The 25,995-nt window shown below is 44.6% G+C and overlaps 12 protein-coding genes across 12 annotated transcripts; 4 read left to right on the top strand and 8 right to left on the bottom strand.

Annotated features, from left to right (window-relative positions):
- Positions 1 to 119: 119 nt before the first annotated feature.
- On the bottom strand, positions 120 to 1,602 carry V1512DRAFT_213074 (Septin-domain-containing protein; the record flags this gene model as incomplete). Its single annotated transcript, XM_066913582.1, has 3 exons — positions 120 to 767; positions 814 to 1,277; positions 1,332 to 1,602. 3 exons carry the CDS (start codon positions 1,600 to 1,602, stop codon positions 120 to 122), a joined length of 1,383 nt encoding a protein of 460 aa, XP_066769250.1.
- Positions 1,603 to 2,963: 1,361 nt separating this feature from the next.
- On the top strand, positions 2,964 to 5,060 carry V1512DRAFT_213016 (chitin synthase-domain-containing protein; the record flags this gene model as incomplete). The annotated part of the gene is made up of 2 exons (XM_066913580.1): positions 2,964 to 3,130; positions 3,176 to 5,060. 2 exons carry the CDS (start codon positions 2,964 to 2,966, stop codon positions 5,058 to 5,060), a joined length of 2,052 nt encoding a protein of 683 aa, XP_066769249.1.
- An 81-nt stretch (positions 5,061 to 5,141) lies between these two features.
- On the bottom strand, positions 5,142 to 7,908 carry V1512DRAFT_272820 (uncharacterized protein; the record flags this gene model as incomplete). Its single annotated transcript, XM_066917703.1, has 2 exons — positions 5,142 to 7,340; positions 7,387 to 7,908. The coding sequence occupies 2 exons, from the start codon at positions 7,906 to 7,908 to the stop codon at positions 5,142 to 5,144; spliced, it is 2,721 nt and encodes a 906-aa protein (XP_066769248.1).
- Positions 7,909 to 9,248: 1,340 nt separating this feature from the next.
- V1512DRAFT_213066 (uncharacterized protein) lies at positions 9,249 to 10,928 on the top strand (the record flags this gene model as incomplete). The annotated part of the gene is made up of 4 exons (XM_066913581.1): positions 9,249 to 9,405; positions 9,450 to 9,727; positions 9,774 to 10,766; positions 10,818 to 10,928. The coding sequence occupies 4 exons, from the start codon at positions 9,249 to 9,251 to the stop codon at positions 10,926 to 10,928; spliced, it is 1,539 nt and encodes a 512-aa protein (XP_066769247.1).
- Positions 10,732 to 12,329, bottom strand: V1512DRAFT_110408 (ankyrin repeat-containing domain protein). Its single transcript, XM_066912889.1, has 5 exons — positions 12,314 to 12,329; positions 11,496 to 12,255; positions 11,278 to 11,443; positions 11,092 to 11,231; positions 10,732 to 11,048 (listed from the first exon to the last, which is right to left on the bottom strand). The coding sequence occupies exons 2-5, from the start codon at positions 11,992 to 11,994 to the stop codon at positions 11,026 to 11,028; spliced, it is 828 nt and encodes a 275-aa protein (XP_066769246.1). The 5' UTR covers positions 11,995 to 12,255; positions 12,314 to 12,329; the 3' UTR covers positions 10,732 to 11,025.
- V1512DRAFT_110413 (ergosterol biosynthesis ERG4/ERG24) lies at positions 12,269 to 14,043 on the top strand. Its single transcript, XM_066912890.1, has 2 exons — positions 12,269 to 12,938; positions 12,989 to 14,043. Exons 1-2 carry the CDS (start codon positions 12,608 to 12,610, stop codon positions 13,945 to 13,947), a joined length of 1,290 nt encoding a protein of 429 aa, XP_066769245.1. The 5' UTR covers positions 12,269 to 12,607; the 3' UTR covers positions 13,948 to 14,043.
- On the bottom strand, positions 13,915 to 14,942 carry V1512DRAFT_268143 (KptA family-domain-containing protein). Its single transcript, XM_066917409.1, has one exon. It carries the CDS (start codon positions 14,889 to 14,891, stop codon positions 14,139 to 14,141), a length of 753 nt encoding a protein of 250 aa, XP_066769244.1. The 5' UTR covers positions 14,892 to 14,942; the 3' UTR covers positions 13,915 to 14,138.
- A 157-nt stretch (positions 14,943 to 15,099) lies between these two features.
- Positions 15,100 to 16,144, bottom strand: V1512DRAFT_268141 (uncharacterized protein). The gene is made up of 2 exons (XM_066917408.1): positions 15,743 to 16,144; positions 15,100 to 15,696 (listed from the first exon to the last, which is right to left on the bottom strand). Exons 1-2 carry the CDS (start codon positions 15,925 to 15,927, stop codon positions 15,201 to 15,203), a joined length of 681 nt encoding a protein of 226 aa, XP_066769243.1. The 5' UTR covers positions 15,928 to 16,144; the 3' UTR covers positions 15,100 to 15,200.
- A 2,669-nt stretch (positions 16,145 to 18,813) lies between these two features.
- On the top strand, positions 18,814 to 20,518 carry V1512DRAFT_281964 (calmodulin-binding protein kinase; the record flags this gene model as incomplete). Its single annotated transcript, XM_066918004.1, has 9 exons — positions 18,814 to 18,900; positions 18,952 to 19,016; positions 19,062 to 19,116; positions 19,168 to 19,258; positions 19,307 to 19,456; positions 19,508 to 19,647; positions 19,696 to 19,736; positions 19,785 to 19,936; positions 19,982 to 20,518. 9 exons carry the CDS (start codon positions 18,814 to 18,816, stop codon positions 20,266 to 20,268), a joined length of 1,068 nt encoding a protein of 355 aa, XP_066769242.1. The 3' UTR covers positions 20,269 to 20,518.
- On the bottom strand, positions 20,382 to 21,600 carry V1512DRAFT_288185 (Alpha/Beta hydrolase protein). The gene is made up of 7 exons (XM_066918134.1): positions 21,561 to 21,600; positions 21,360 to 21,511; positions 21,307 to 21,312; positions 21,177 to 21,257; positions 20,813 to 21,129; positions 20,647 to 20,757; positions 20,382 to 20,601 (listed from the first exon to the last, which is right to left on the bottom strand). The coding sequence occupies exons 2-7, from the start codon at positions 21,496 to 21,498 to the stop codon at positions 20,446 to 20,448; spliced, it is 810 nt and encodes a 269-aa protein (XP_066769241.1). The 5' UTR covers positions 21,499 to 21,511; positions 21,561 to 21,600; the 3' UTR covers positions 20,382 to 20,445.
- Positions 21,601 to 21,712: 112 nt separating this feature from the next.
- V1512DRAFT_268129 (uncharacterized protein) lies at positions 21,713 to 24,557 on the bottom strand. Its single transcript, XM_066917407.1, has 8 exons — positions 24,337 to 24,557; positions 24,134 to 24,280; positions 23,957 to 24,085; positions 23,764 to 23,905; positions 23,526 to 23,714; positions 23,363 to 23,481; positions 22,153 to 23,316; positions 21,713 to 22,108 (listed from the first exon to the last, which is right to left on the bottom strand). Exons 1-8 carry the CDS (start codon positions 24,430 to 24,432, stop codon positions 21,773 to 21,775), a joined length of 2,322 nt encoding a protein of 773 aa, XP_066769240.1. The 5' UTR covers positions 24,433 to 24,557; the 3' UTR covers positions 21,713 to 21,772.
- A 14-nt stretch (positions 24,558 to 24,571) lies between these two features.
- V1512DRAFT_268127 (SHNi-TPR-domain-containing protein) lies at positions 24,572 to 25,874 on the bottom strand. The gene is made up of 2 exons (XM_066917406.1): positions 25,243 to 25,874; positions 24,572 to 25,190 (listed from the first exon to the last, which is right to left on the bottom strand). The coding sequence occupies exons 1-2, from the start codon at positions 25,862 to 25,864 to the stop codon at positions 24,673 to 24,675; spliced, it is 1,140 nt and encodes a 379-aa protein (XP_066769239.1). The 5' UTR covers positions 25,865 to 25,874; the 3' UTR covers positions 24,572 to 24,672.
- Positions 25,875 to 25,995: the final 121 nt, after the last annotated feature.

Genomic DNA, 25,995 nt, shown 5'->3' with positions numbered 1-25,995 from the left:
TACTTAAAACGTTGATATAAACCATACAAAGCGATTCCAGATATCATAAAAAAATTGCTTCCCGCGTTGTCTATAATTATACCATTTGCCATTTCTTCTTTGTGTGCTGATTTGTAGGCTCATGACCGGAGCGAGAAGCCTTTCTTTCTGGTCTTGTCCTCCGTACTGGACATGTACATCTTGGTCTCAATCTGGGATTTTTTCATTTCGAGTTCCCGCCGCTGCTTCTCAAGTGATTCTTTCATTTCTCGATGTCGAGCAAACAACTCATCTTCAGACTGTTTCAGCTTGAGTTCCTTCTCTGCAACTTTCTGCTGAAACACCAACCGCATCTCTGCCTCCATCTTCATCAGTTTAGCCTTGTGCAATGCGCGCTCTTCCTCTTGCTTGGCAGCCGGATTGACTTCCTTAAACACGGTCTGATCCTGATTGACACCAAGCGACACGAGCTTGTCTGACCGATAGTTTTCATATAGAATTTCATTCGTGCTCTCTTTAAGTTCCTCCATGTAGTTCTTCACCAGCATCGCCCGCAGCTTGAGAAAATCGCAGTGGTCCTCATTGTCTACCTCAACAACACCCCATGGGTACTTGCGTCCGCGCACGACCCGGCCATCAGGACCAGTGATTTCAGACGTCACACCGACAACCGCGAACGGGATCTTAGACATGATTGTGTTTTTCTCCTCAACTGAGTCCTCAGTGTCAATCTCATATCTCGGGGTTTCAAAGATGTCAATCTTGTGATAGTCCAAATCAGCCCGAATCTAAATCATTAGCCTATACACTTTCAAAAAAAGCGGTATAACTCACTCTGCTCTTAAACGCAACGATTTCCTCGTCAGTCAAGATATCAGATTTGGCAATGACAGGAATTAAATTAACTTTAGTATGAAGTCTCTTCATAACCTCAATATCAAGTGGTTTGAGCGAGTGACCAGTAGGCGCAATAAAGTAGATACACGCGTGGATTCTGTTGTCAACAATATTGGCCCTGTTAACCTTGTTTTCGGCCTCGAGGTACGCGTCAAACCGCTGCTCGATATTGTGCACGATTGGACGCCACGCGTCGTCATTATTAACATGATCACCAAACCCAGGCGTGTCAACCACGGTCAATCGCAGCCTGACCCCACCTTCTTCCATATCAGCAGACACAGACTGGATCTCGACAGTGGGGCCATGATCTGCAGAAGATTTTAGCGGAGTGACAGGTGATGCCAGCGGCATGTTAAACAGGGTGCTAACTAATGTCGACTTGCCGAGTCCACTTTCGCCTTTACTTATTAGCACTTTGGAACACTTTGATGATGAGTTAAAAGCAGACATACCAACAACCATTACATTGAAATTGAAGCCCTTTCGAATACTCTTTCTTTGATACTGAGCAGGCAAATTGGCAAACCCGACGTATCCGGTCAGTTTCCGCCTGATAATGTTAATTCCATTTCCATTCTGCAACACGTCAGCTTTATCGAGCACAAGCGAAGCATCTCTAGGCATTGACTTTGGATGCGAATCTGTCGCAGCTGCTGTGCTAGATAACGAAGCGATACTAATTGAATTGATTGTAGCTGCTTGAGGAGGGGTTTGTGGCTGCATTGAAGCTACAGACGAGGGAGATGAGGGTGTTGAATTTGAGTTGTCGAGTGAAGAAGCCATGAAGGGACGTGATGAAGAGACGGTGTCGACGATGGCGGTCACGATGCCAATGGAGCTGAGAAGGGGGTCGCTTCAGCACAGCCACACTATGTACTAATGTGCCACATGAGGCTGGGAGAGTACGCGAAACTGACACGTCGTTACTTGTTGATTATGTGTCGTACAAAACGCGATATTCATACGCGTCTGTATTCGTTTATTATGTAGTAAATCCCATGGTGATGCTGTGATCTATTACAGCTTGATGCTGTATTGCTGTTTTTCTGTCTCATCTACATCTTACTGCTATAAACTAAAATACTCTACATTGCGTCTGTATAACAGTTTGACATGGTCCTACTATTACTTAATCTATCTGCTAGTATTGACTGCTGCTCTTTAACTACTACTGCATTCTGTTCTAGCACGTTTTGTCATTCATTATGCGACTGTTGCCGCTTATTAATACTTCAAAAATTCAAATCACGCTCTTCCTGACAATTCTCATTCATAACTAAAGTCACTGACCGCAACAAATCCAATCTTTAACGTCAATCATCTCTGGCCTTATTACCGCGTTTGCGCAGCACAGCACTGCACGGACACAAACTTCACCCCTGTACCGGTCCGCTTTCGGAAACAGCCTCAACTTTGGCCTGCCTCATTTTATGTGCCGACTCCCATTATGGACGACCCTCACACAAAATCATGCAAACAATACCTAGATCGCCACAAACTATGTCTGTGTCTGCCTCATTTTGATGTTTGCATATTTAGCTTGACAGGTCTTTCTGCTGTTGTCTGATTTAATTAATACTGTATTTTCGCGAACAAGTCGCCCTCAAATCACATTCTTGACCATACTAGATCTTGCTGTTGATGTCTGTAATGTCTGTTGACGTCCGTGTATAGCCCCTGAAGATCCAGTCGCATGCCGGGGTTGCTATAACACTCTGACGCTGCCCAAAGTGCGGGTTTTGGACAAAATATAACCTGTATCAAGTTCCTAAATGCCAGTCACAGACCATTGGCGTCCAGCAGACGTATGTCTCTTAGTCCACACTAGATAATTGCAACGCTCATGTTATCTAGATTATATACACGACCTTGCTGTCAATCGTGTTTGCATGTGCGTTGCTGGAATGGGTACTCTGGCTTCTGGCTTTCTGGTACTGCCTGGCGAAAGTGTACAACAAAGCTGAGAAGAGAAGCATTAGGGTACTAGCCATCATTATCAGCATCGCATTCACACTGCTTCGGTCGGTTTAATCCTTTGATTTAAAACAAATTCTAATCCTCACAGGTTCACGTTCTTGCCAGTCATGATTGTCACGGTTCCGCTACCACCACAGCTGCAAGGTTATTTTCCAGACAAAATGTCTGGCGTCCTGCAAATGTTCTCGTGTGTCCTGTTTTCGGCGTTAATGGGCGTTCCTTGGTTACTATGTATATATCATTTATTCAAACACAACATTGGCAAAGCCGCTAGGTAAGCATGTCCGCACTTTACGTTCAACTTTCACTAATAATACAGAATCACCGAAGCACTGGACGAGAAAACTGCGCCGGCAGTCGTGGTTGTGATGCCATGCTACCACGAAATTCCTGAAGTCCTAATGCACGCAATCGACTCTGCATGCGACGCAGACTACCCCAACAGTTGCATCCATCTCTATGTTTCATTCGACGGATCCGACGTTGATGAGCTCTATCTTACGACTTTGTCGTCGCTAGGCGTCAAGCTCCCGCTTGCAGAGTACCCTGTCTCGATTGACTTGACGTACCGCGACACCAAAATTACAATCTCAAGGTTCAAGCACGGCGGCAAACGCCACTGCCAAAAAAAATCTTTCAGATTGATCGACAAGGTCTACGGCGACTATCTCCAGAAGCGAGACGACTTGTTTATCTTGTTTATCGACTCGGACATTATTCTCGATAAGGTCTGCATCCAGAACTTTGTGTACGAGATGCAGCTGAAGAATCAAGCCCGGGAGCCGTCAAAACGACAGCCAGACATGCTGGCCATGACCGGCATCATCACCTGCACTGCCGAGAAGCAGAGTTTTATCACAGTTTTGCAGGACATTGAGTACGTACATGGCCAGTTGTTTGAGCGCGGGGTCGAGTCCGCGTGTGGGTCCGTGACGTGTCTACCCGGTGCGCTGACGATGCTACGGTTTTCCGCGTTTCGCAACATGGCCAAGTTCTACTTCTCTGACGAAGCCGAAAACGCGGAAGACATGTTTGATTTCGGCAAGTGCCATTTAGGTGAAGACAGGTGGCTGACGCATCTGTTCATGCTCGGCGCTCGCAGCAGGTATCAGATTCAGTTATGTTCCGGCGCGTTCTGCAAGACCGAGGCCGTACTGACGTACAAATCGTTGCTCAAGCAGCGCCGGCGGTGGTTCCTCGGCTTCGTCACCAATGAGGTTTGCATGTTGACCGACATCCGGCTCTGGAAACTGTACCCTCTTCTGTGCACCGTGCGGTTCATGCAAAACACGATCCGCACGACCGCGCTGCTGTTTCTGGTCATGACGCTCAGCGTCGTGACGACGACAATCAACATCACACAGCTCCCACTCGCGTTCATGGCCGTCTCCCTAGGACTGAACTGGCTGCTCATGTTCTTCATCGGCATCAAACTCCACCGCTTCAAGGCGTTCCTGTACCCGCTCATGTTTATCTTTAACCCGTTCTTCAACTGGGTCTATATGGTCTATGGCATCTTCACCGCATCCCAGCGTACATGGGGCGGACCCCGCGCAGACGCGGCCGGGGACGAGGAAGAAAAGCTCGAGCAAAACCCAGACGAGGTCTTTGACCCGATCCACGTGTCCGACACCAAATCCGCACTCAGACGGTCTGTCTTTAGACAGTCCGTCTTCAGACAGTCTATGACAGCAGCGCTCAGCAGGCAACAATCTCAGTCTGGCCGACTCACGATCCAGCCCAGCGACTCGGTCGTCGGCAGATTTGCGGCCCCAGGCCCGGCAGCGTACTACGCCGACGGCGGTGTCAGGATGTCCGACGCTGCCGGTTCACAAACTTCGACCACCACGACTCAAGCCACATCAACTGTGCCTCCCAGTGTGTGCGACCTTGAAGAGCTGTATGCGGTTACGAAACCGCAGGCCGCGTATCACGGTGCATCTCAACGCCATGACTCGGACTCGGACAGCGGCTCGTCGTTGATGTTTGGGTACGCCATCACGTCGGATAGTTACGAGCAGAACTGGCCAGATGTATTGATCCCGCAGTCCGTGTCATACTGGCACAGCGCGCAATACGGCCAGACCTGGCCTGCAGATTCAGCCCGGCAAAGACATCGAGTCTCAGCTTGGCTCGAAAATACAAGGTCATTTTTCGCGGTCGAAGACACTGAAGGAAACGGCGAAGGAAAGACCTGGTTGTAAATAAATAGAATCTATATGCAATAAAAAATGATGTTTTAGGGTTAGAATAAAGGTATATATTTACAATGCTCTCTCTATCACTCAACGCTTGCCGCCCTTCTTCTTGCTCCCCACAATCTTAAACGCCGTGTTCCAGCCATCGTTTCCAGTTCCGCCGTTTGCGGACGCAGCAATAGCAGCAGCAGCCTTAGCCGCCTTAGTGTTACCCTTCAACACCTCGTTCCAGCCCTCGCCGGTCTTCTCGAGCTTTGCAACCGCGGCGGTCTTGTCTGCGCCGTCAACCACGAGCGCCGCCAGCGGCACATGCTGTGCACCCTCAATGGTCTTGCGCCGCTTGACAAACTCCTCCGCAAACCGCCGACCGTCAAGCGTGGTCGAGTTCGAGTACACTGTGTCGGCGATGATCTCGACCGTGTCCGCCGACCCGAGCGGCAGCGACAGTAACATCTTCAGCAGCTCGTCTTGGTTCACACCGGAACTGACGCCTTTCAGCGCAACACGGCACCACTTGAAAAACTCCTCGACTGAAGGCGTCATTGCGACCGTAGGTTTCTTGGTCTTGACAGCGGATCCGGCCACGATTGCCGACGCAGGCGACGACACTGCCCGTCGGACGGCAGTTGGTACAACCGTCGTGGTAACCGGAATCGCAGGAACAGGAATTGGCGGTGTGCCAGCAGATTTCTTGCCTCCGGCACCAACAGTGGTCCATGCACTGCCGTCCGAAGGGGGCAAAGCAGTCCGACTGGTCGCAATCGGTTTTGCAGCCGTGATGTCGGCGTACTTGCGGCCTTGCGTTGTCATGACCCCGGACGCAGCCGCCTTGCGCTTGCGCGCCTCCTCTTCTTCTTCCTTGTGGATCTGTGCTACAGTCTTCTTCACCGGTGTCGGTACAATCACAGTAGTAGTCCACGCGGCGGCACGAGGCAGGCCAGGAGGCACACTACCGGCAGCAGGGATATCAACATTGGTAGCCTGAGCAGCTGCGATTTTAGCCTCCATTGCAGCTTCTGCAGCAGCCACAGCCTTAAGCCTTTCCTGCTGCTTCTTTTCCTCCAGTAACTTGTGTGCTTCATGCTTTTCAATCTCTTTCAAAATCGAAGTTTTGATGGGCTTTTCTACCGCAGCAGTCGCCTTTGCCCATGGTGCAATAGGAGCTGTTGGAACTGCAGCCGACGCTGATTCTACTGTGGGTTTCACGACACTTGGTGCTGGAGGCAACGGTTGAAGTTTGTGCTTGCTAGATGCTGGCGTCACCGAGGACGTCGGAGTGACTGACCAAGCGTCTTCTGTCTCTGGTACATTTGCTGAAGTTGACAAAGTGTCTTCCACGGGATGAGATGGTGGCGGTGGTGGTGGCAGCACGTCAGCTGCCTTCTTTGGTTTTGGATTTTGACTTTGCTTAGACTCGATATGCTTAATCTCCACAACTTCCGGCTGTCTTTCAACAGGTGATTTCTGTTTCGGCTCTGTCGCCGGAGCTTCAAGCTGTGGTTTCTCAGCATGCACTGTTGCAGACGCCTTTGTCGGCTCAAGCTGAGGTTCGTGCTGCTGTTGCTGTTGCTGTTGTTGTTGGTTAAACAATGGCACGTCAAAATCGGCTCGAGGTAGAGCCATCATGAACGGCTCAGAATCGTTCCCGACGAGCGAGCAAAACTCCGCCAGGGGGTAATAATCATTCTCCTCTACACGTTTTATTTTCAAGTCCGGAGCCAGCCACTGGTTGACGTACCAGCCATGCATCATGGTTCCCGTGAACGGGCCTTGGATAACATTGTTGTTGTCCAGGTACACCCACTGGATCAGCTGTGCAGGCACCAGAATCGGCGGGAGCAGGCCAGGCGGGGGAGGAGCAAACTGATGTTGCGGCCGCGGCGACGAAAACGCGCTTTGCGGTGCAGGTATGGGTGAGAATGCCTCCTGTGAAGGGAAAGCAGGCACGAACAGATCATGGTCCAGTTGCGACGGCAATGAGGACTGTAGTTGGGCGTGCTGAGACGTAGGTGTGCCTCCAAACGGGCTCCAGCTTGATCCTGCCGGCTGAATGAACGGCGAGGAAAAGTCTGGACGCGAGATTGTGAGATTTGCAAGCGGCACCAGGAGTGGGTCGGAGAGTGATTGGTGCTGGACTGATGGCGAACTATCTGACGGCCCAACTTCTTCATGACTTGGCATCGGAAAGTGAGCCGAGGCTGGGATCTGACCTGAATTCTTCTGACGGTTGAACGGACTGTCTGGCCGGTCAAAGTCCTTTAAGTCTTTAACTGCAGGTAAATGAGACTATGTCTCGTAAATAAGTCTTCAATAAGGTAGAGACAAGACTTACAATGTCTTCATTCAAGGCAGAATCCTTTTGAAGTTCAGGAGAAAGCAAAGACCCAGAAAAAAACTTTTCGTATTCTTTCGATCCTTCCTTCGCCATTCCGCCTCCTATGGAACCCATAGTCATCGTAGCTTTTCTCGCATTTGTGCCTACAGTTGCAAGCGGCGGGAAGCTGAAGAGAGGAACTTCAGTCAGCCTACCAGTGTCCTTCATCTGGCTCCAAACATCAAGCAGTTCCTGTCGCGAGTACCGTTTACCATTCTCATTGCTCGGAATCGGCGGTGCGATGTCTGCCTTTGCAGCAGACTCAACCGCTGCCAGCACGCTCTCTGCCATGTCATCGTCGAACGAGGTCCCACCTGATGGAGTACCTGGATTTGAGACGTTGCGACCAGATGATACGGATGACCACGTCGGATACTTTGATAGCTTTGGTTTTCCCGGTATGATGCCGGAGGATCCATTACCGTTTATAGTTGATTGTATAGAGGTGGACGTACTAGAGTACGATGGTTTAGGGCGCATCCTAAAAGCATAATTAGTTAGTAAATAGTTATATTATAGAGTTGACTTGAATGAGAATCAATTTGAAGTCTAGAAAAAAGCAGTTTGAATTCGAAATATTTGGATATTTTGATCCGATTCAAAAGTGATTCCGATTTGAATACACAGTTCGAACCAATGATTTTTGACCAAATTGATTCTCGTTGATTTGGAGGGATATTCAATGTAATTCCAGTATAACTAATAAAAGGGACGACCTACCATTCAGGACCGAATGAAAGTGATGGGGAGTGTGACATTTTGAGTTGAAATTTGAGCTAAAAATGATTTCAAGAACGAACAAAAGAGATCTAAGACAGAGTCAAATTTGAATTCTGAATGAGAGGAAAAGACACAAAATTTGCTGGAGGTGCTATATTGGAGTTGGAAAAAGGAAACAAAGGATTTTGAGTTGAAATGTCGACGATAGAAAGTGATGAAGTTTGCACCATTTTGATATAAAACACATTAAAACGTACGGTGTCTATTAAAATGGTGCTACAAATACTGTACTGAATTTATCAGGGTTAACTCATGGTCAATTGAGATCAGTATTCGTTATTTAACACTCAATTGTACTTAATTGTGAGTCAGTTAGTCAACGCTGATTATGTAATTCAAGTGTATTTAATAAATTGTCTAATTCAAGCAGTAGTTCCAAGTTTTGTGTCTTTTCTAGACAAAACTCCAATGTTGTCGATATTCATGGCCTGTTTTACAGTAGTTACCAACTATTAAGTACTGTGACATTGTAGACACAAATCCATTCAATTAAGTAGCAATATACTAACCAACTAAACCAGACACAGACAGTCCACGTCTTTGCCTGTAGTTCATATTGCACTCGCTGCTCTATAACAGCTCTATAGCTGCTCTATAGCTGCTCCATAGTTGTCAAGCACTTCATGTGCCTTTGGCTTTACCGGCCTTAATCTGCTCTAAAATGTTTGCCATGACATCTTGTTCAATCTTCAAATCCGTAATCTGCCGTCTGATTTTGCCTGCCGCCTCGTCCAATTCCCGGATCCGGTCTTTATGTCTCTTATCATGATCTTCCTGTGACTTTCTCTTCTTGTCGTCAATTTTAACTTGTCGTGACTTATTTTCACTTATGCCTGTTGACATTTTTCACACAATGTATAACAAACGCGATCAAGTTTGACGAAGATTGAAGTAGGAACAATTTAAGGTTTATAGATGTCAGGTTAGGGTTATATTATTGCCGTGGCTGCGATGAGCTCAGCTCCAACAAAGAGACAAAGGACTTTAGCGGCAACAGGCTCAATCTCAAAGAGGAGGGTTTGGTGCTGTTCTTCAATAACATGACAATTGACGTCGACAGTGCAGTTCAAGACTTGGACGCGGTCGTCGAGAATGACAGTGCGTCCGATGCTGAGGCAGCAGAACGCGTCAATAATGACAGCAATGAGATTGATGTAAACACTGACGCGTTCCAAATTTACTCTTACTACATTGCTGGTATGGGCACCAAGTTATAATTGAATGTGGCTGACAGTATACAGAAACAGATCATCTTTCAAGTGACATTCGCAGATCTTTAAATTTGATTACAAAGTTGTCGAGTAACTATACTGGTAAAGAAAGCATGTCCCATTCACTCAAATGCTCTTCTAATGATATAGGACTTGCAAATGCTGTTGAACAATTGCTACCAAAACTTGAGCAAAACAACACAGATTTAAGCTCACACCTTCTAGCTCAATTAGAAAACGTTAATGTAGACCTCGTTATACGTGACCGGAGAGAAGCGGTTAGCGAAGCCACGAGATTATTGCACGTTGTAAGTCGGTATCTTTTGTCGTTGTCAGTATGACTCACACGTCAAGTTGCGACGTCACAAACAGAAAATCGATGCAGAAGTCGCAAATCTGGAAAAAGCACAGTCAAAGACACTTGGACGCACATCTCATAACGAGAAGCAAGGTGCGGCAACAAACGACCTACAGCCTATCCAAGCATTAAATGGCTTGGCCAAAGAGCAGGTCGAGCAAGTCAGTGAAGAGAACAAGCAGGGCGATAGTTGCAAAACACTACGGATATCGCAAGTCATACCACCAATTCGAATCACGGCGCAGGCTCCAATCAAAATCACAATTCCGTCGCCAAACAAGCCACTCTCGTTACGAGTTTCGTCGCGCATCAGGGACCAGACCGTGCCAGTCTTGTATAAATCACAAGCAAACGACAAGAGATCACTCGCAGCCATCAAGGAAACGACAATCAATAGCATGGAAGCACCTGTTTCACAGCAAGTTGGCAAATCACGGGCAACGACTCGAGAGATTGAACAGATTTCCCGTCACAATTTGCGCCACCGCAGCGACGTTGAAGTCGCTATCCAAATGCCGTCGCGTGCAGTTCGTGCCTCGACTGAACGGGCTCGAAGCGAGGCACCGGTCACTCAAAGACAGTCTGCGCGAAGACCAAACTCGGTAGTGCCAGAAGTTGAAGCGGCTGTGGTGGGAAGCGAGCCGGCAGTGGTAGAGTTACCGCCTAGGTCATTGCGAAATAGAACCAGGTTAGATGCGCCAATCGAGGTGCCTGTGAAGTCAGACGAGCCCGCCAAACGTCCATCTCGAAACCTACGGAGACTTACTAGTACTCCGGCTCCCCAGAATGCAGTCATTGCTCCGCAGAAACCACTCATCGTATCGCTGAAGAATACTGTTGTTAACAAGACGCGCAATAAGGAGTCCGACAAGTCCAAGGAACTTAACAAAGGGTCTGATAGGTCGAAGAAGCGAGCAAGTCACGAGGAAAAAACGTACTGCATCTGTAACCGCGTTTCATACGGCAACATGATTGCTTGCGACGACAAAGTTTGTATTTTGCTTTTTTTTTGTGCACATAAGCTGACAATCACTATATAGTCTTGTAAGATAGAATGGTATCATTTAAAGTGCGTCGATCTGAAGCGGCCACCAAATGGTACGTGGATATGTCCGGCTTGTACAGAGAGACGCCGGAAGCGGCGGCGGTGAGTGTCTTGATTACGTGTAAATTAGATGTTACTTTAGTAGTAGAGTGAAATCTGGATAATGTTTGATACAAGAACAGAGATTTGGCTATGAAATGCAATCAATCTGATTCCGAGCCGGAGTCTATTCGTCAGCAATGCATTTAGTAGAGTACCACAAGACTTACCTTCAATGTTTTGTCCTTCCACCACCTGATCTCGTGGACTCATCATAATTGCCATCTCAGCCCCTTGAAGCATTCGCCTCAATTCAGGGTTTGTGGTCGGTACGAGATCAATTGGCTTGTCTTTCAGCTTGTTTCGTATCCTGCACTTTGTTAGATTTGGTTTTGAATTCGATACATCAAACGTACCTTGGATCGGATCCAGCATCGAGCAGCATGTCGACTATAGCGACTGCATGCTCAGGTTCTTCTTCAGAATACATAACCGCACAATGTAATGGTGTGTTTTCTTCTAGTCTATTTTTGGGATCAACCTCGACTCCTTCAATGTCCAACAACATGTCCAAACATTCGTCTATATAGATCATTAGTCAACGATACGCTGACAAAAGCCCTTATAAACTTACACGATCCATTGAGCGCAGCAATATGTAATGCGCTGTTCCCTAATGCGTCAACTGCAGTGTTGATAAGATCACCTGCCGAAGGTGTAATGCTGAGCAGCTCTTGCAGTAAATCGATGTTATTTCGTCGCGAGGCTTCAATCAGAATCTCTGATGGTTTTGCACCTTCCGCATCCTGTGACGAAGTAATTGACGATGCAGTCGACGGGGTGCTAGCCACGTATTTTGAAGACGGGGCTAATGAAGTGTTAGACGCACCAGCTGAGCTCATTGGTGGTGGGATAGAAAGCGGGATTGAGGGCGGAAGCGTCGGTGCTGTTGACGTAGCGGCTGGTACTGGCCGCACCGACGCAGACGATGCTCCTCTACTTGCTGGAGGTGGTGGAGGTACATGTGCAGGGGTAGTAGTCTTGACCGGGACCGGATGAGATTTCGCAGTGCTCGCAGCAGCCGCGGCCGTTTCCTTTTCAGCTTTTTCTTTTTTGCTTTTGCGATGGAACATGATTCTTTTAATGTTTCTTTAAATTTGTCTGACCGTAACTCGAATTGGTTCAAAAGCGCAAAAGTCGGATCAAGAGATTGGATTGGGAGTACGTAGTGTTATAGTTGATGATGTTTAGAACAACCGTGGCCGGTACCACTTAATGCCTCTTTTACTCTTTTATGCTGTTTGAATTGACAATGATGGAGACCCTTTTGGTGAGTGTATTGAATATTTTGACTGTGTAAATTGTTTGTTTACTTTTTATAATGTGTAATATGACTACTAAATGTATCGTTAATTGGACATCAACACAGCCAATTCATACTTTATTTATTACTCAAGAATTCAACTTTCAATATTTAAAATAATTTCATTTTGATGATTCTCAAAAATCCATTCAATTTGATCCCGAGAAAGTTCGGTGCGAATACGAAATTCTTATCTCGTATTCGTAAAAATAAACATTTCCTGCACGGTTCACCTTTACGCCTACGAGACTGTGTGAGTTCAGTCAGATCTTCGAAGCGAATATCAAAATCCGTGTAAACAAATTATCAGCGCCATTTCATTTGGACTCAATTACTCTCAACACCTCTCAATTGACTATTGTATAATACACAGTCTCGACGCAATGACAGCAGAAGATACTGCTGCGGCCACAGAGCCATTGTTAACAGATGAAACCACTCCGATTCCAGTAGAATTGAATCCAAAGACTACTCATGTTGAGTTTAGTGGAGTTCCTGGTGCTCTTGCAATCACGTTTGGGCTGCCGACGTTGATTTATGTTTTATATTATGCATTAGCACCTGTTCCTGGCGCAAAAATTTTTGACCTCTGTGCGCTTTATGGATACCTGGCTTGGTTCTTTGCTCTTGTGGCTTTGAATTATATTGTACCTGGTCGTGTTATGGACGGTACTACGCTTCGTGATGGAACTTTCCTGAAGTACAAAATGAATGGTCAGTTCGATTGTGGCTCTATACATCTAGCATAAACTAATTATTATCAGGCCTTAACACGTTCTTCGTCATCATCGTGGTCTTGATCGGTCGCGGTTTCATTACTCACGGCGAGTTGCCCGAACTTGTATTCGTCGCCGACCATCTTCTTGGTCTCATCACTGCCTCAATTGGGTTCTCGGTCGTGCTCGCGTTCTTCGTATACTTTAGATCTTTCGGCAACCCAAAGAAAATCCTGGCTTATGGAGGCAACACCGGTAACCCCATCTACGACTGGTTCATAGGTCGCGAACTTAACCCTCGGATCGGATCGTTTGACATCAAGTTCTTTTGTGAACTCAGACCCGGCCTCTTCCTGTGGTGCATCATCAACGCGGCAGAAGCTCACCTTCAGTACCGCAAGTTCGGATACGTCAGCGACTCGATGATTTTGCTCAACATTTTCCAATTCATCTATGTCATCGACAGTGCGTTCTTGGAAGCGAAAAATCTTACTATGATTGATCTCACGACCGATGGCTTTGGGTTCATGCTTGCGTTTGGTGACTTGGCCCTCGTCCCGTTCACATACACTTTACAGACCCGATACCTTGCCTTGAACCCGGTCAACTTGGGACCAGTGTTTACGGTTTTGGTGGTATTGCTCAAAGCAACAGGGTACTATATCTTCCGCTGGTCTAACTCGGAGAAGAACGCGTTTAGACAGGGCGACCGTTCAGCCGCCCATCTCAAGTATATTGAGACTAAGTCTGGCAGCAAGTTGCTCATCAGCGGGTGGTGGGGAATTTCGCGACACATCAATTACTTTGGCGACTGGCTAATGTCTGTTGCTTGGGGTCTCCCTACAGGATTACACACCCCGCTGACTTACTTCTACAACCTGTACTTTGCCATCCTGCTCATCCACCGTGAGGCAAGAGACGATGCAAAGTGTAGCAAGAAGTACGGAGCGGATTGGGATGAGTACAAGAGAATTGTGCGCTGGAAAATTATTCCGTATGTGTATTAGAGTAGGCGCCCTCAGTGTAGGTGTATATTAAGGAGATAGGCCTGGGTAGTAGTCTAATGTCATGCATGATAATATATGGCGTATGTGACGTCTGTATATACGACTAGTTGAGGAAATTCAAAGGTAGTTTTTCTCCTGTTTCAAGCGACTTGCCCTTCAGTATCGCATGTTGCGTTTCACTTGCATAGCATCTATCTTAAAATATTCCCATCTTTAGACACTACTTGTTTAAAATATTTAGGCTGTAAGATGCCGCCTTGTCCTTCAGTCAAGACAACACCATTCGTAGACTTGTAGAATTTAATTCCATCCGCCATGGCTTTGGCAACATCAATATATATGTACACACTAGCTGAACCTCGCATGCCGCTGATAACACCAGACTCGTCAGCTAAACCGGTGGCTAAATGAATATGATTCCGTGCCATTTTCGACAAACCCTGGTCCTTAATTGCCTTGTTCCAAGAGCTAATATATGTGCCATGAACAGCTACGGGGCATTTGTCAGAATCTACGATTTGTTCAAGCGCAAGATTCTCGACCTCGATAGAGTGTCCTTGATTTGCTTTGATCCACCATCCTTGAGGATCAGTCTTTACCGCGCTTTGAGACTCGTCTGTTGTATCTCCCCTATATTCAAGTTCAAACCTTGACTTGCTGTTATTCTCCACTACTCTGACAATATCCTCAAATTTTTTTCCTTGAAACTGCTGATGTTTTAGTAATACACTGACGGCAATATATCCGTCCGACCCAATCGGCAAGTTCTCTTTCGTCGCACTGTGACGCAGAATTCTGGATAGCGTTTTGCTGAGCTTGACGTCTGCAGTATCGCGCGCCCGGGATTGTCGTTTGCCGTGGATTATTGGTGCTTGTTCCATTTTAGTATGGATGCTTCGTAAAAGGAACTTTTGAATTAAGCAATTTAACTTGCTCTTTAGCATCAATGATCGCTGCTGTTCTCTGTTTTATTCTGGTCAAATGGGATAATAATTTGAGCCGCATGTTTAAAGGTTGAACTAAACGCAAATTGCATAAATATTTGAACGAAATATATCAACAAATTGATGCCAGAAGGTCACATCAAATTTAGATATATCGTGAATGTTAATCAATTTTGCGAAAATATCAGATTGTTACCAGGCAAAAGATACGAGATTTATTCATTTTGATAATATATATTCACCTAAACCAATTCACTCAAACCATATCATGAATTATCATAGCTTATTTAAAATTTGCGTCATTCACATTCACACAGACCGTGTCGACGTCCCCGAGAATGAGCTGACATGTCTCATAATATTCCTGTTTTGACTCAGCTCCTGGCCCAGCTCATGTGTCATCGGTAGCAAGGTATACTCCGGCACAGTCTTAATCCCAACAAGTACGGTCATGACCATCAGCCAGAGCGTAATGATCCACGACCCGGTTGCAGCTCCCCATGAGACACCGAGTTTCCACGTCTGCGACTTGAGGTTGGGGTCATGCCCAATCAGCCAGACGACAGCCGACATGGCAATGATTTGCACGGCCACGACAAACGACAGCAGAAGCGAGATGATCCGCCAACCAATCTCACGTTTCTGACGGGTACTGAAAATCAATGTGATGTAGGACACAACGACCGGACCAAGGATCACGAGGGATAACCACATCATGAACGATGTGGTCCGCCAGATGTTGCAGAACTGTCGATCTCCCGTTGCGCATTCTTCGCTTGGAAATGGTGTGCAAGTTTCTGTGATTCTGCTAGTGTTAGTGGCACTGTCATCTGAAAGTCCAATTGACATACGAAGAACATTTCTGGTGTAGACCGTAAGTGATCTTGCCCGGTAGCCCATTCACGTCTTCAGGATACAATGTCAATGTAAGCCAATGGGGACTGGCGATAGATAAGACTGTGAGGGTGAAAGAAAGTGTAAGAATAGCGAATGAGAGTAAATAAAACACAAGGAGGCGATCACGAAATATTGCCATTTTAAACTATCCTACCCAGCGCTTCTCTGCTTAAATTGAATACCTATCTCAAACAGGTACCAATCAGATATGAAATGAAAACAATAGACGAGAAAGAAGAGCATTTAACACATTTTAAGTACAGATCAGCGCGACAGCCGTAGAAGCCTTGCCAAATGAAGCCGCACATCAAAACTAAACAATTAGAGCTTTGACGTCATAGGCAACCACTTTAGTGTGGAGAAGGCTATATGCTAACAATTTAATAAATCATATTGCAGCCGTTGTCGTACAGTCTACTCTATTTAATGTGGCGGGTTTGTCAGAATTGACGAGATAATACAAGATTTGGTCCCAAACGGTACAGATTAGTGTACCAAAGAATCAGAGGATATTTACATATAACAGTGATATACAAAATACAGATCTATCTATAATCAATACAATGCTACCTTTAAGTAGATTAAACAAATATATGTGAAAATTGGATGATGCACTATATTATATTAAACACGTATACGTAAATGATGAATGCTTACCTATATATCGTCAACACAATGAATACTGAAACAAGTGAAGTTTTCGCTTTGCATGTAACGCAGCCGCGCGCTCCTCTCACAACTCATGGGTCTTGTGTGTCTGTCTGGTCAGTGTGCCGACGGTTTCAAGAGTGGTGTTATAATCAGTGTTGATTCTTGATGTAATGATTGTACTGATTTCTATGTTAAGCAATTGTTATTTTATGCATACGTACAGACCGGTATTTACACAATTCTCATAGTCACACATTTGTCTCTTGCTACTAATGCCCTCCGCATCGCTTTTCCTTTTTCCCATAGACTATCAATATCCAAACCATTCCAACAAACCCTTTACCACAAACGGCTCATGTAAACCCTTACACTCTCCCTCCTTTTAAAGAAGAGACGAGTGTCCTGGCACAATCTAACCCTTGCAATCCTTGTAACAACTCATTTCTACATTCGTCTAATTGTTTTTTTAAGAATTTCTGTAATACTCGTGTTTTTTATTTGGGTCTGTAAAAAATGAAGGGTTTCGTGTTAGTTTTATGTTAATCTTCTATGTTTGTTACGGCGATTGACCGTCGCAACATGTGCGTTTCCGTACTACCCCTGAACAAATTTAAGATTCATACATCCCAAGCCACGGTGCGGCGCTCAGGGTCCACGCGTACATTGCGAACGCCATAATGCTACTTTCGCCCTTCTCGAAAATCCCGTCGTCATTTCTTCTCAAAGTATGGGTTTGCCGTTCCGGGTATCTACATAATAATAATAGTAAGTAACTGATACGTTCGCGACAAGCGCCCAGGGTGGCAATGCCGCACTCCCGAGCGGTTGCTGTTAACCTTTTCGTAGAATGTAAATGAGCGCCAAGAGTGAGAAAGGTTCCCACTACCCAACAGTCTTACTCCTCACACTCAAGATCTTTTTTGTTTTGGGAACCCTTGAAATATAATATCACCATCTTCTTCACAAACAAGAGCTCCCCAGACTCTCCTCCTTACAGAAAGAGCTTCAAGCAATACGTATACCGCCAAACCCTTGTGCAGTGCCGCCTGCAAGCTGCACCAGTTTTGAAGATACGGATTTTTGCATCGCCACCTAATATAAAAGGAAATTTTGTTTATTATATAGACGGAAATAATCTATACAGAGGAATGTAACAAAATAATTGGTAAAAGTAATCTTTCACGATAATAAGTGAATTTAAATGAGTAGAGGCGAAAGTGAAAGTTGAGTCGCTTTTTTGAAGTAACCTTGTTTTTTCACACATAAATTTTTGGTCTGGTTCTTTGTGGTCTTTTTTTTAAAATGTATGATGAACACTAACTTATAGTAGAAATTACTGGGACGCGACAGCTTATTTGACAAAAAGTAAAAAAAACAGTTTCATTTTTTATGTAGTAATTTTATTACAGCCGGGTTTAAGTACAAAAAAAGCCGTTGGCGGTGCAATATGTTCAGTGTGATGAAGAGTATTGCAAGTTTCTGAGATTTCTCGGTGTTTTTTGAATTACACGAATGTCTCATTGACAGCGACTCAATGCTCCAATAGTTGATTGTGTCAGATTGTTATATTTCATTATGGCTTGGCTTTTGGTTTGTAACTTAAGAGTAAAAATGCGTATAATAAAGGCAAGATCGCGACTCCGTCGCTCCTCGGATTAGATCTAAAAACAATTGAATAGTTAAAGGGAACATCAGTGCGCGAGGATGGATATATAGCATATCTACTCTCATATATATCTTTTTACTATGTTGCTTTCTTTGCTGTCCAAAACCTGCGACACACCAAGTTTCTCCTTTTTATGGAAATGAAGTCGTTCTTTGATCAAGAAAGAAGCACCCGTTCAGGATAATTTAACAACAATAGCTAAAGCAACAGAGAAGTGGTAAGTCAAAAAAACAGCCAGTTTGAGGAGCCTAGGTGGCTACCCCATAGAGCTCAAATTATTTCAGCTCGAGAAAGCGCTTCTACACCTCACTATGCTCTGTTTGACCCGTTAACCAGCATATATCAAAACTAAAAAATATTTGTGCTTATTCTTATCGAGTTATTTAAATAATTAGATATTTAACATGAATTGCTCAAGTAGGTATTAGTGATCGAACATTCCAGTTACAGAAATTAACAATAATTTCTCTTGGGAGGGAAAGGAGGAGGAGTTCTACCAAAACTTGCCCTGAATTTTGCGACACATTTGGTGGCCTGTGCAGAAGAGTGGCGGAGATCTATGCGCGACGTAACCGTTATCGTCATAGACAGTGCCCTTTTTATATAGAACCATTTGATCACTTTTCAAAGATCTGGTTTACGGTTTTAATTATTATCAGAACCTTTTATTTAATTCACTTTTTTTTTGCTCGAATCAGATTACAAGTCATGAAGGAAGAGGTTGCGTTAGGATTCAATGACGTGAAGATAGACACGAAACCGCTGAAACCACTGCAACCATGCCACTACAAGACCGTAAGATTTTATGCACTATTGTCGTTAACTTGAAGAATAAATATTTTACAGGGACGCGTATTAGGGCAGGGATCATATTCTGTGGTGAAGGAAGTAGTGCACATAGAAACTGGACAGTATGTGCTTTGATTTTTTGACCACGACGAAACTAATCGACTTAGGAAATTTGCAGCCAAAATTATTAGTAAAAAGTTGATGGCGGGTAGAGAGAAATTGGCGCGTACTAGGTTATAGGAGTAGGGATGTGAATTTGGTTAACAATGACAGGTTCGCAATGAGATCCAAGTTCTGAAAAAGATTTCTGCTGGCCATCCGAACATTCTTACTCTGGTCGATTTTTTTGAAACTTCAAACAGCTGTATGGTTATATTTTTCGTGTTTGATTCACATTCTTGACAAGACTAAGTATATTTGATCACCGATATTGCATACGGTGGCGAGCTGTTTGACCGCATTTGCAGTAAGGGGTCTTACTACGAGTCAGATGCAGTTGATTTAGTCAGATCTATCACTTCTGCAGTAGCATATCTTCACTCTCATGACATTGTTCACAGAGGTACGTCTAATCGATCTGTGACGAGAAAACTATAGCTTATAAATATGTTAGATTTAAAGCCAGAAAACCTGCTGTTCCGGACAGAGGACGACAATTCTGATTTGCTTATTGCAGATTTTGGCCTGTCACGAATCATTGACACGCAGAATGTCAACTCTCTGAGCACATCATGTGGTACCCCTGGATACATGGTATGAGCTCAAACGAAGCTTGAAATGCCTAACGCTAACGACTTTCAGGCACCAGAAATTGTGAAGAAGACTGGACATGGAACATCTGTGTAAGCTAGCTGATGCTAATATGCCAACTTCTAAGCTTATTTTGATAGCGATGTGTGGGCCATTGGCGTGATTACATATTTCCTGTTGTGTGGTTATACACCATTCGACCGTGAAACAAATGCCGAAGAAATGGAGGCCGTTTTAAACGGGGAATATGATTTTGAACCGGACGAGTATTGGGGTGATATATCAAACAATGGTATGTGAGATAAATGAGTCAATAACTTGCTTTAACAGAACCCAGCCGAAGATTTCATCTCTAAATGCTTGGTTGTTGATCCTGAATCGCGAATCACGGCGATCCAGTGTCTCTGTCATCCGTTTTTACAGGGCTCGACTACAGACGATCATACCAATCTTCTACCGAGTTTGAAGTCGAATTTGCTGAGACGTAAGTCTTTGGGCTCTAGTATAGATTCACCGAACTGGTTGATCCAACGATTATCGGATTCGACAATCACGGACGGGAAAATTAGCGAAAGCCCTGACGCACTGCGTTCTCCGGTGACACCATTTCCACCATCCGAGTAATCTACGCAACGTCTCGTATGACGGCGGATTAGGATGCGTGCATGAGTTGGAGTAGGTTACGGCGTAAAGGTTGAATTTTTGTTAGCATGTGCTGCACTACGTTCACGGTGAACTTAATGCGTATCCAATATAGAAATTAATTTTTTTCATACATAGATTTTATCAGCCACTGATTGTTCAACAGACATCATCGACCTCAGTATTCATTCCGTCGTTGTCGCCAAGATCCAACTTAAGTCTACGGTTGAACAGCTCAAACAGCATTTCCAGACCAAGTTTTGTGACCGCAGGATCATATCTCTCCTTAGAATTCTCGTCTCGCACAAAAGCGTGCTAAATTCGTTAAACTACAACGTATCTAAAAAGATTTTTTCGTACCTGGGCACCAGCAACTTCCCAAAATGAAAAGAAAACGCCAGCATCATTCAAGGTCTTTCTGATAAGATCACGACCAGCGATAGGCACATGCGGGTCCAAGGTGCCAAAAATCTGCTAATAGTCAGATCACTGTTATATTTTTAATCACTGAAGTGGTCGGAAATACCATTAGCAACTCTCCATCAATATCCTTCACGCGCTTTAGAGAATCATCGTTCTTGCCCTTGCCAAGAGTAGCGGAGTGTACATCGGTTGCGAAAAAGCAAACCGCCGCCTTGACGCGGGAATCAAAAGATGCTCTAAAAGCAAGATGTCCTCCGAGACACATGCCTGTAGCGCCAACTCTGCCGTTGCAGATCGGTAAATTCACGAGATAGTCCACAACAAGCCTGTTATCCTCATCGTACGATTCTAGCGGCTTCTCGATTTTGTATAAGTTGCCCTTGTCAGTTCCTTCGACGTCATAGGCCAATGCCTCCGGACCTGACGGTCGTCAGTGGATATTAAGTCATATCAATGACTAAACAAACCTTCAAAGTTGTGGTAGATAGATGGACAAGCAACGATAAATCCCTGACCAGCAATCTGCTTAGACAGACGCGAGACAGGACCTGTCGCCAACATATTAATTGAATGCCTGCTTGTTCAAGAGTCACTCACCAGTTACTGTACCCCATTAGCAATTACAGACGTAAATTTGTACAAATGCAAACCTTGATAAATCTCTGAATATGCAACAACTGCAGGAAATTTTGCATTGAGAAATCCTGGAATGAACGGAGTGTACAGGAAGACCCGCATGGTTGTGCCATACGAGGTCTTGATGTCAGTGAACGTTTCGTGGATCAGCATCGTTTGTTATAAGCTGTCACAAGTTAATCCAGTGTAACCAAAAATTTACCAATATCCGCTACTTTTATAGTTTAAATAGAAGACTGTTAGATCCAATTGTTTTGATACAAAACTTTAGACAACCTGTGTGTGTACGGAAAAGGCCAACCCGCGTCGGGCTACGCCGCCAATTATGCGGCTCTGAACAATGCGCACAACTGCTTTGATCTCTCGCTCTAAGCGAATGTTATAATATTACTATATACATCAAACGATGAGTCAAACCAGAAGTTTCTTAAACTTTTTGCCGCTCAAAAAAGTACACATATGCAAATTTCTTCATTTCCGCAACTTCGCCTCCTTTGACAACCTTTTCGTCATTGAAGAGGACCCAGTTAGTATCTGCAGCGTCCTCTGTCAGTTTCTTTCTAATGAACGCGACGTAATGCCCGGCATGCACACTACCTCCTTTATGGCAAACAACACTATGTAGCTTAAACATTGCAGGTAACGTGTCGTCCCCAACGGCGGCAACCGGCGTGCTGTTACTAGCAGCAGCTTCATCAGTTACCGAGACATCGTCGTCGGGATGACTGAACAGCCATTCAACAGCGCGCTCCATATCAGCTCCCTTTAAAATTAGCATCTGATAGTTTACTAAATGCCATAACTTACAGTCTCCTTCAAAGCCTTCTTCGCTTGAGCCGCCGTAAACCCCATATCGGTCAGCATGGCAATACTGCTTTCAGAAATTTCAAAACCAGAAACCAGCTCTTCTGCAGTCACGACCGGCTCATCAATGTCGGCATCATCCATATGCTCAAAAAGCCAGTTCATAGCGACATCGCCATCAGAGTTACCAGTTTTGTACAACGCCTTTTCACATCGAACACGTGGAAACCCCATTCCCTCAAGAACCGACAGCAAAGCTTGGTCAGGTTCAAACTTGGGTGCTGGCTTTTCAATACTTTCTGGAAGTAAGTTTTCACCAGGCTGAACGCCACTTGATAAATACTCATCCATTGAAAACGTTTCATCTGGAACATCAACCGGAATATCCAACTTGGTTGGAACCCATTTGATAATTTCAAATCGTCTAGCATTCACTACAAGAGTCTGTGGGAATGTTTTAAACATTGTTCTCTTGACAGCTCCAGCACTTGATCCGCACGCTTGACAATTATATTCAAGCGTCTCAGGTGAAGTGAAAATCTCAAGACACTCTTTTAGCGAAACTGTGTCAAAGACGTCTTTGCTGCCAAGCCTTCGTACAGGAACCGGAACAGAAATGCTGTCTTGAACTTCTACTTTGTAGCTTACACGCGAACATCCCAGACACTGTAAGCGCTGTTCAGTTTCGAAGTTGAACGACAAAGTTGGATCTTCGGTCTTTTGCTGGTGTGATGTCCTGTTAACAGTCTGCAGCAGATACAGCAAGAATTCATAAGCATCTTGTTGTCTCATGGTTGAAAACTCAGCATGATTTTTTCCTACTAGCGACTTGAACATTGCTGGAGCTATGCCACGCTGATATGGAGACTCGATGTTATCAGATGATGGAGGTACAGAGTATCGTCCTGATAGAAGCCCATCAGCTAACTTCCGCATTTGCGTTTCAAAGTCCAGAGCAGGCTGTAGAGTCAACGGCATATCAGAATTCGGCAGATAATAACGTTGTGCAAACGCTGGGAGAGAGAATAGGCATTGAACAATTGAAGCCAAGTAGCACGAGTTACCAAGATTTTTCATGCCAGTGAAGCCAGGACCGAACAGTGGCATCGATTCTTCACCGTCGTCTGATTTCATGTTAAACTCCCATTTGAGATTCTGTTCCAATTGCTAAAATTTGTCAGTTCAGATCGAGAAGATCTTAACAAGTACTCACCAATTCCACCAAACTTTTTTCGACTTTCTGCCGTTCTGAGATTTTAATCCCCCAGAGTGCCAGATGATTTGCCAATTCAGGATCTTGTCTTTCCTCGTTACATAAGTAGCAGTAAACATCTATAATGTCAGTATAGTGCATGTACAAACTTCAGTGAGCTTACCCGCTGTGCCATATGGAGTGATACTGCCAAGTTTCACGGAAACAGGGTGGTGAGAGGCATCAAAATGAGCTAAGCCGTGGCTATTACCACCGACACCACCAAACTGACCACGTCCGCATCCAAGGTTTCCGCAGTACAAACAGAACCATAAATTTTCACGCAAATTACACTGGGCGCAGTGCTCCAACTCTGTCAGCATGACATTAGCTAGGTTTAGCGAAGTAGTTACTCAATATACCTTCAGCAGTTAAAATCTTGCCGGGGCCTTGTATCATATCAAGAGTATGCTCACAGGGCAGAATTTCTTCTTCCCAAGCCTTCACGTCGGATTGCCTTGATGAAGAAAGTGCATTCATGACACCTTCTACCGCGCCCGACAACTAATATGAAATTAACCGTGTTCAATAGCATAAACGCAACAATTCTATCACCTGTTCAAGAGTTTTATCCAATTCCATCGCACATTCCAAGCATTTCACGACAGTAGTTGTGTCATACGTGTCTTCTTCAGTTTCAGCAGCGATTGCTAATTTCACGATCTTTGCTGGCGATTCTTCGCGCTAAAAGCTTGTCAGAGTCATTCTGTATATTTCAAGCAAAGGTTTTACCGCCTTGGTCGGTTTAGGTGTTCTTTTGATGTTCAACACAATTGGGTGCTGTGACAGCTGGTAGTGGATCAAGGAATGGCTGCGATTTGGGGAATTGCAACCGCCATTAAAACAAGACAGACAAACGTCTAAGCCCCATGGTTGATCCTATAAAAAAACCAGTCAGCTATAACTTTTTAATGTTAATCGTATGCGGTGCATACAGGTGTATCAAAGCATTGAGTGCAATCATCCTTATAAACCGGCTGTGACGCTGTAGGAGGATGAAGGGTAACTGCAGCAAGATGTTGGCAGCTCATATTTGATGCGAAGGAAGATTCTTTAACTATGATTCAATACTGTGATGCGAATCACTCCAATAACGGTCTCTAATGACGCTGCGTATGGGGTAGAAGAATGCTCCAGTACCTTAAACTCTACATGCATATGCACCTTGGATGGCTCTCAAAATAAAATATTCAATTTAGTATATAAATAATTTACACCTCTCCAAACTAATCAGTGATTCTATTTTACACAACGACCGTCTGCAAATGCGTCTATTCGTCATCTTTTGGCTTAAACTTCTTTCGCTGATCTGCACCATCTTCCTCCTCCCCTGTAGTCTTTTCCCTGCTACTGTTTGAAGGTCCAGCAACTGGCGAGACTGATGAAGGCCTTTTCCGTTTAACAAGTCCACTAATGTCCGTTACTTGAGATATAGTTTGTACCAGCTTATCTTTAATGTCGTCCGACACAGAACCGAGCATATTGGCAAGTTCGTTCTTGACATCTGGCGCTTTTGTAGTATTCCGCAATTCTTGTAATCGAATCTGTAAGTCATTTAGCAGTGTAGGATCATTCTCCCCTGATATTTCGCTTCGCTTTGTCAAACTGTCGATTGCCTTCTGTACAAGATCAGCAGCTTTGAGTCTCATCTCTGGAGGATCAGGAATTAATTCAAGTGCGAGAGACAGTTTGAAGCAGGCCTCTGATATAAAGGTTGATTCCGGTGGATATAAGTCTTCCTTCAAATTCAAAGACATTTCCAAGTCATTAGAAGCTTGAGGAAAGTTTTCTAATTGTTCCGTTAAATACGGGAATCAAACACAATAGGGCGGAAGACATACCCGATTCTAGTGATATCTCTCCTAAAATATCATAAATATCTGCTAATTTGAGCTGTAAATCACGTTTTTTATCAACTTCATTTTCCCTTAGATCTTCCAGCTGTTTAACAAACAAAGTCCGCGCCAAATCCAAAACATCCCACGCGGTTTCAAAATCGCTCTCTTCTTCCGCCTCCTCTTCTTGATTCTCTCCGTCTTGCTCATCTTCTTTGTCGGAATCATCGTCAACAGCATCTCCAGTAAATTGGAATAACCCTTGATTGTTTGAAGATTCTGGTCTTGGACTTGAAGGTGTCAGTCCTTTGGGAATTAAACCACCTTTGTCTGCTGAACTTGATTCGCTAGTTCCTCCTAGAACATCAGACGAGGAGACTGCTACTTGAAATAAAGCACGACCATATAAAAACAGCAACTCAGGATTCTCCTGTCCATGAATCATAGAGTACGTCTCACACGCCTTCGCGAATTGCTCTGTCGCGTCTTCATAGTTTTTTAAACCATACGCCTGCGAACCTGCTGCAATTACTTTCTCCAGCTCAATATCTTCTGCTGACTTCAATTCCACTGACAAAACCTCCTTTGATTGTCCTTTTGAGTCTGTTGAACTTTCAAAACCGGTCATTATTTCGGCTAATTGATTAATTGCGTCCAAATTCGCGTAAGCTGTATCATAGTAAGATATCTAAACAAACATGTCGCGTTTATGCCCTTTGTGTAAAGGCCGCCGTGATTCTAAACAAAGTGTTGGGAGAC

The sequence above is a fragment of the Lipomyces arxii genome (assembly GCF_038497795.1).
Source record: "Lipomyces arxii strain Phaff 12-163 unplaced genomic scaffold V1512scaffold_31, whole genome shotgun sequence".
Classification (NCBI taxonomy): Eukaryota; Fungi; Ascomycota; class Lipomycetes; order Lipomycetales; family Lipomycetaceae; genus Lipomyces; species Lipomyces arxii.
This window is presented reverse-complemented; position numbering and strand designations above follow the sequence as displayed.

Coding starts and splice junctions, on each gene's coding strand:
- V1512DRAFT_110408 (XM_066912889.1), bottom strand. CDS start 11,994: ATGTTCCATCGCAAAAGCAAAAAAGAAAAAGCTGAAAAGGAAACGGCC. Junction 11,444..11,495: donor TGCTGCGCTCAATGGATCGT/GTAAGTTTATAA, acceptor TGATCTATATAG/ACGAATGTTTGGACATGTTG. Junction 11,049..11,091: donor GGAAGGACAAAACATTGAAG/GTAAGTCTTGTG, acceptor GCTGACGAATAG/ACTCCGGCTCGGAATCAGAT.
- V1512DRAFT_110413 (XM_066912890.1), top strand. CDS start 12,608: ATGACAGCAGAAGATACTGCTGCGGCCACAGAGCCATTGTTAACAGAT. Junction 12,939..12,988: donor CCTGAAGTACAAAATGAATG/GTCAGTTCGATT, acceptor AATTATTATCAG/GCCTTAACACGTTCTTCGTC.
- V1512DRAFT_268143 (XM_066917409.1), bottom strand. CDS start 14,891: ATGCTAAAGAGCAAGTTAAATTGCTTAATTCAAAAGTTCCTTTTACGA.
- V1512DRAFT_268141 (XM_066917408.1), bottom strand. CDS start 15,927: ATGGCAATATTTCGTGATCGCCTCCTTGTGTTTTATTTACTCTCATTC. Junction 15,697..15,742: donor CTACACCAGAAATGTTCTTC/GTATGTCAATTG, acceptor TAACACTAGCAG/AATCACAGAAACTTGCACAC.
- V1512DRAFT_288185 (XM_066918134.1), bottom strand. CDS start 21,498: ATGCTGATCCACGAAACGTTCACTGACATCAAGACCTCGTATGGCACA. Junction 20,758..20,812: donor TTGATGGAGAGTTGCTAATG/GTATTTCCGACC, acceptor GACTATTAGCAG/ATTTTTGGCACCTTGGACCC. Junction 20,602..20,646: donor GGGAAGTTGCTGGTGCCCAG/GTACGAAAAAAT, acceptor TAACGAATTTAG/CACGCTTTTGTGCGAGACGA.
- V1512DRAFT_268129 (XM_066917407.1), bottom strand. CDS start 24,432: ATGAGCTGCCAACATCTTGCTGCAGTTACCCTTCATCCTCCTACAGCG. Junction 24,281..24,336: donor CTCAATGCTTTGATACACCT/GTATGCACCGCA, acceptor GTTTTTTTATAG/GATCAACCATGGGGCTTAGA. Junction 24,086..24,133: donor CACCTAAACCGACCAAGGCG/GTAAAACCTTTG, acceptor ACAAGCTTTTAG/CGCGAAGAATCGCCAGCAAA.
- V1512DRAFT_268127 (XM_066917406.1), bottom strand. CDS start 25,864: ATGACCGGTTTTGAAAGTTCAACAGACTCAAAAGGACAATCAAAGGAG. Junction 25,191..25,242: donor AGAGATATCACTAGAATCGG/GTATGTCTTCCG, acceptor CGGAACAATTAG/AAAACTTTCCTCAAGCTTCT.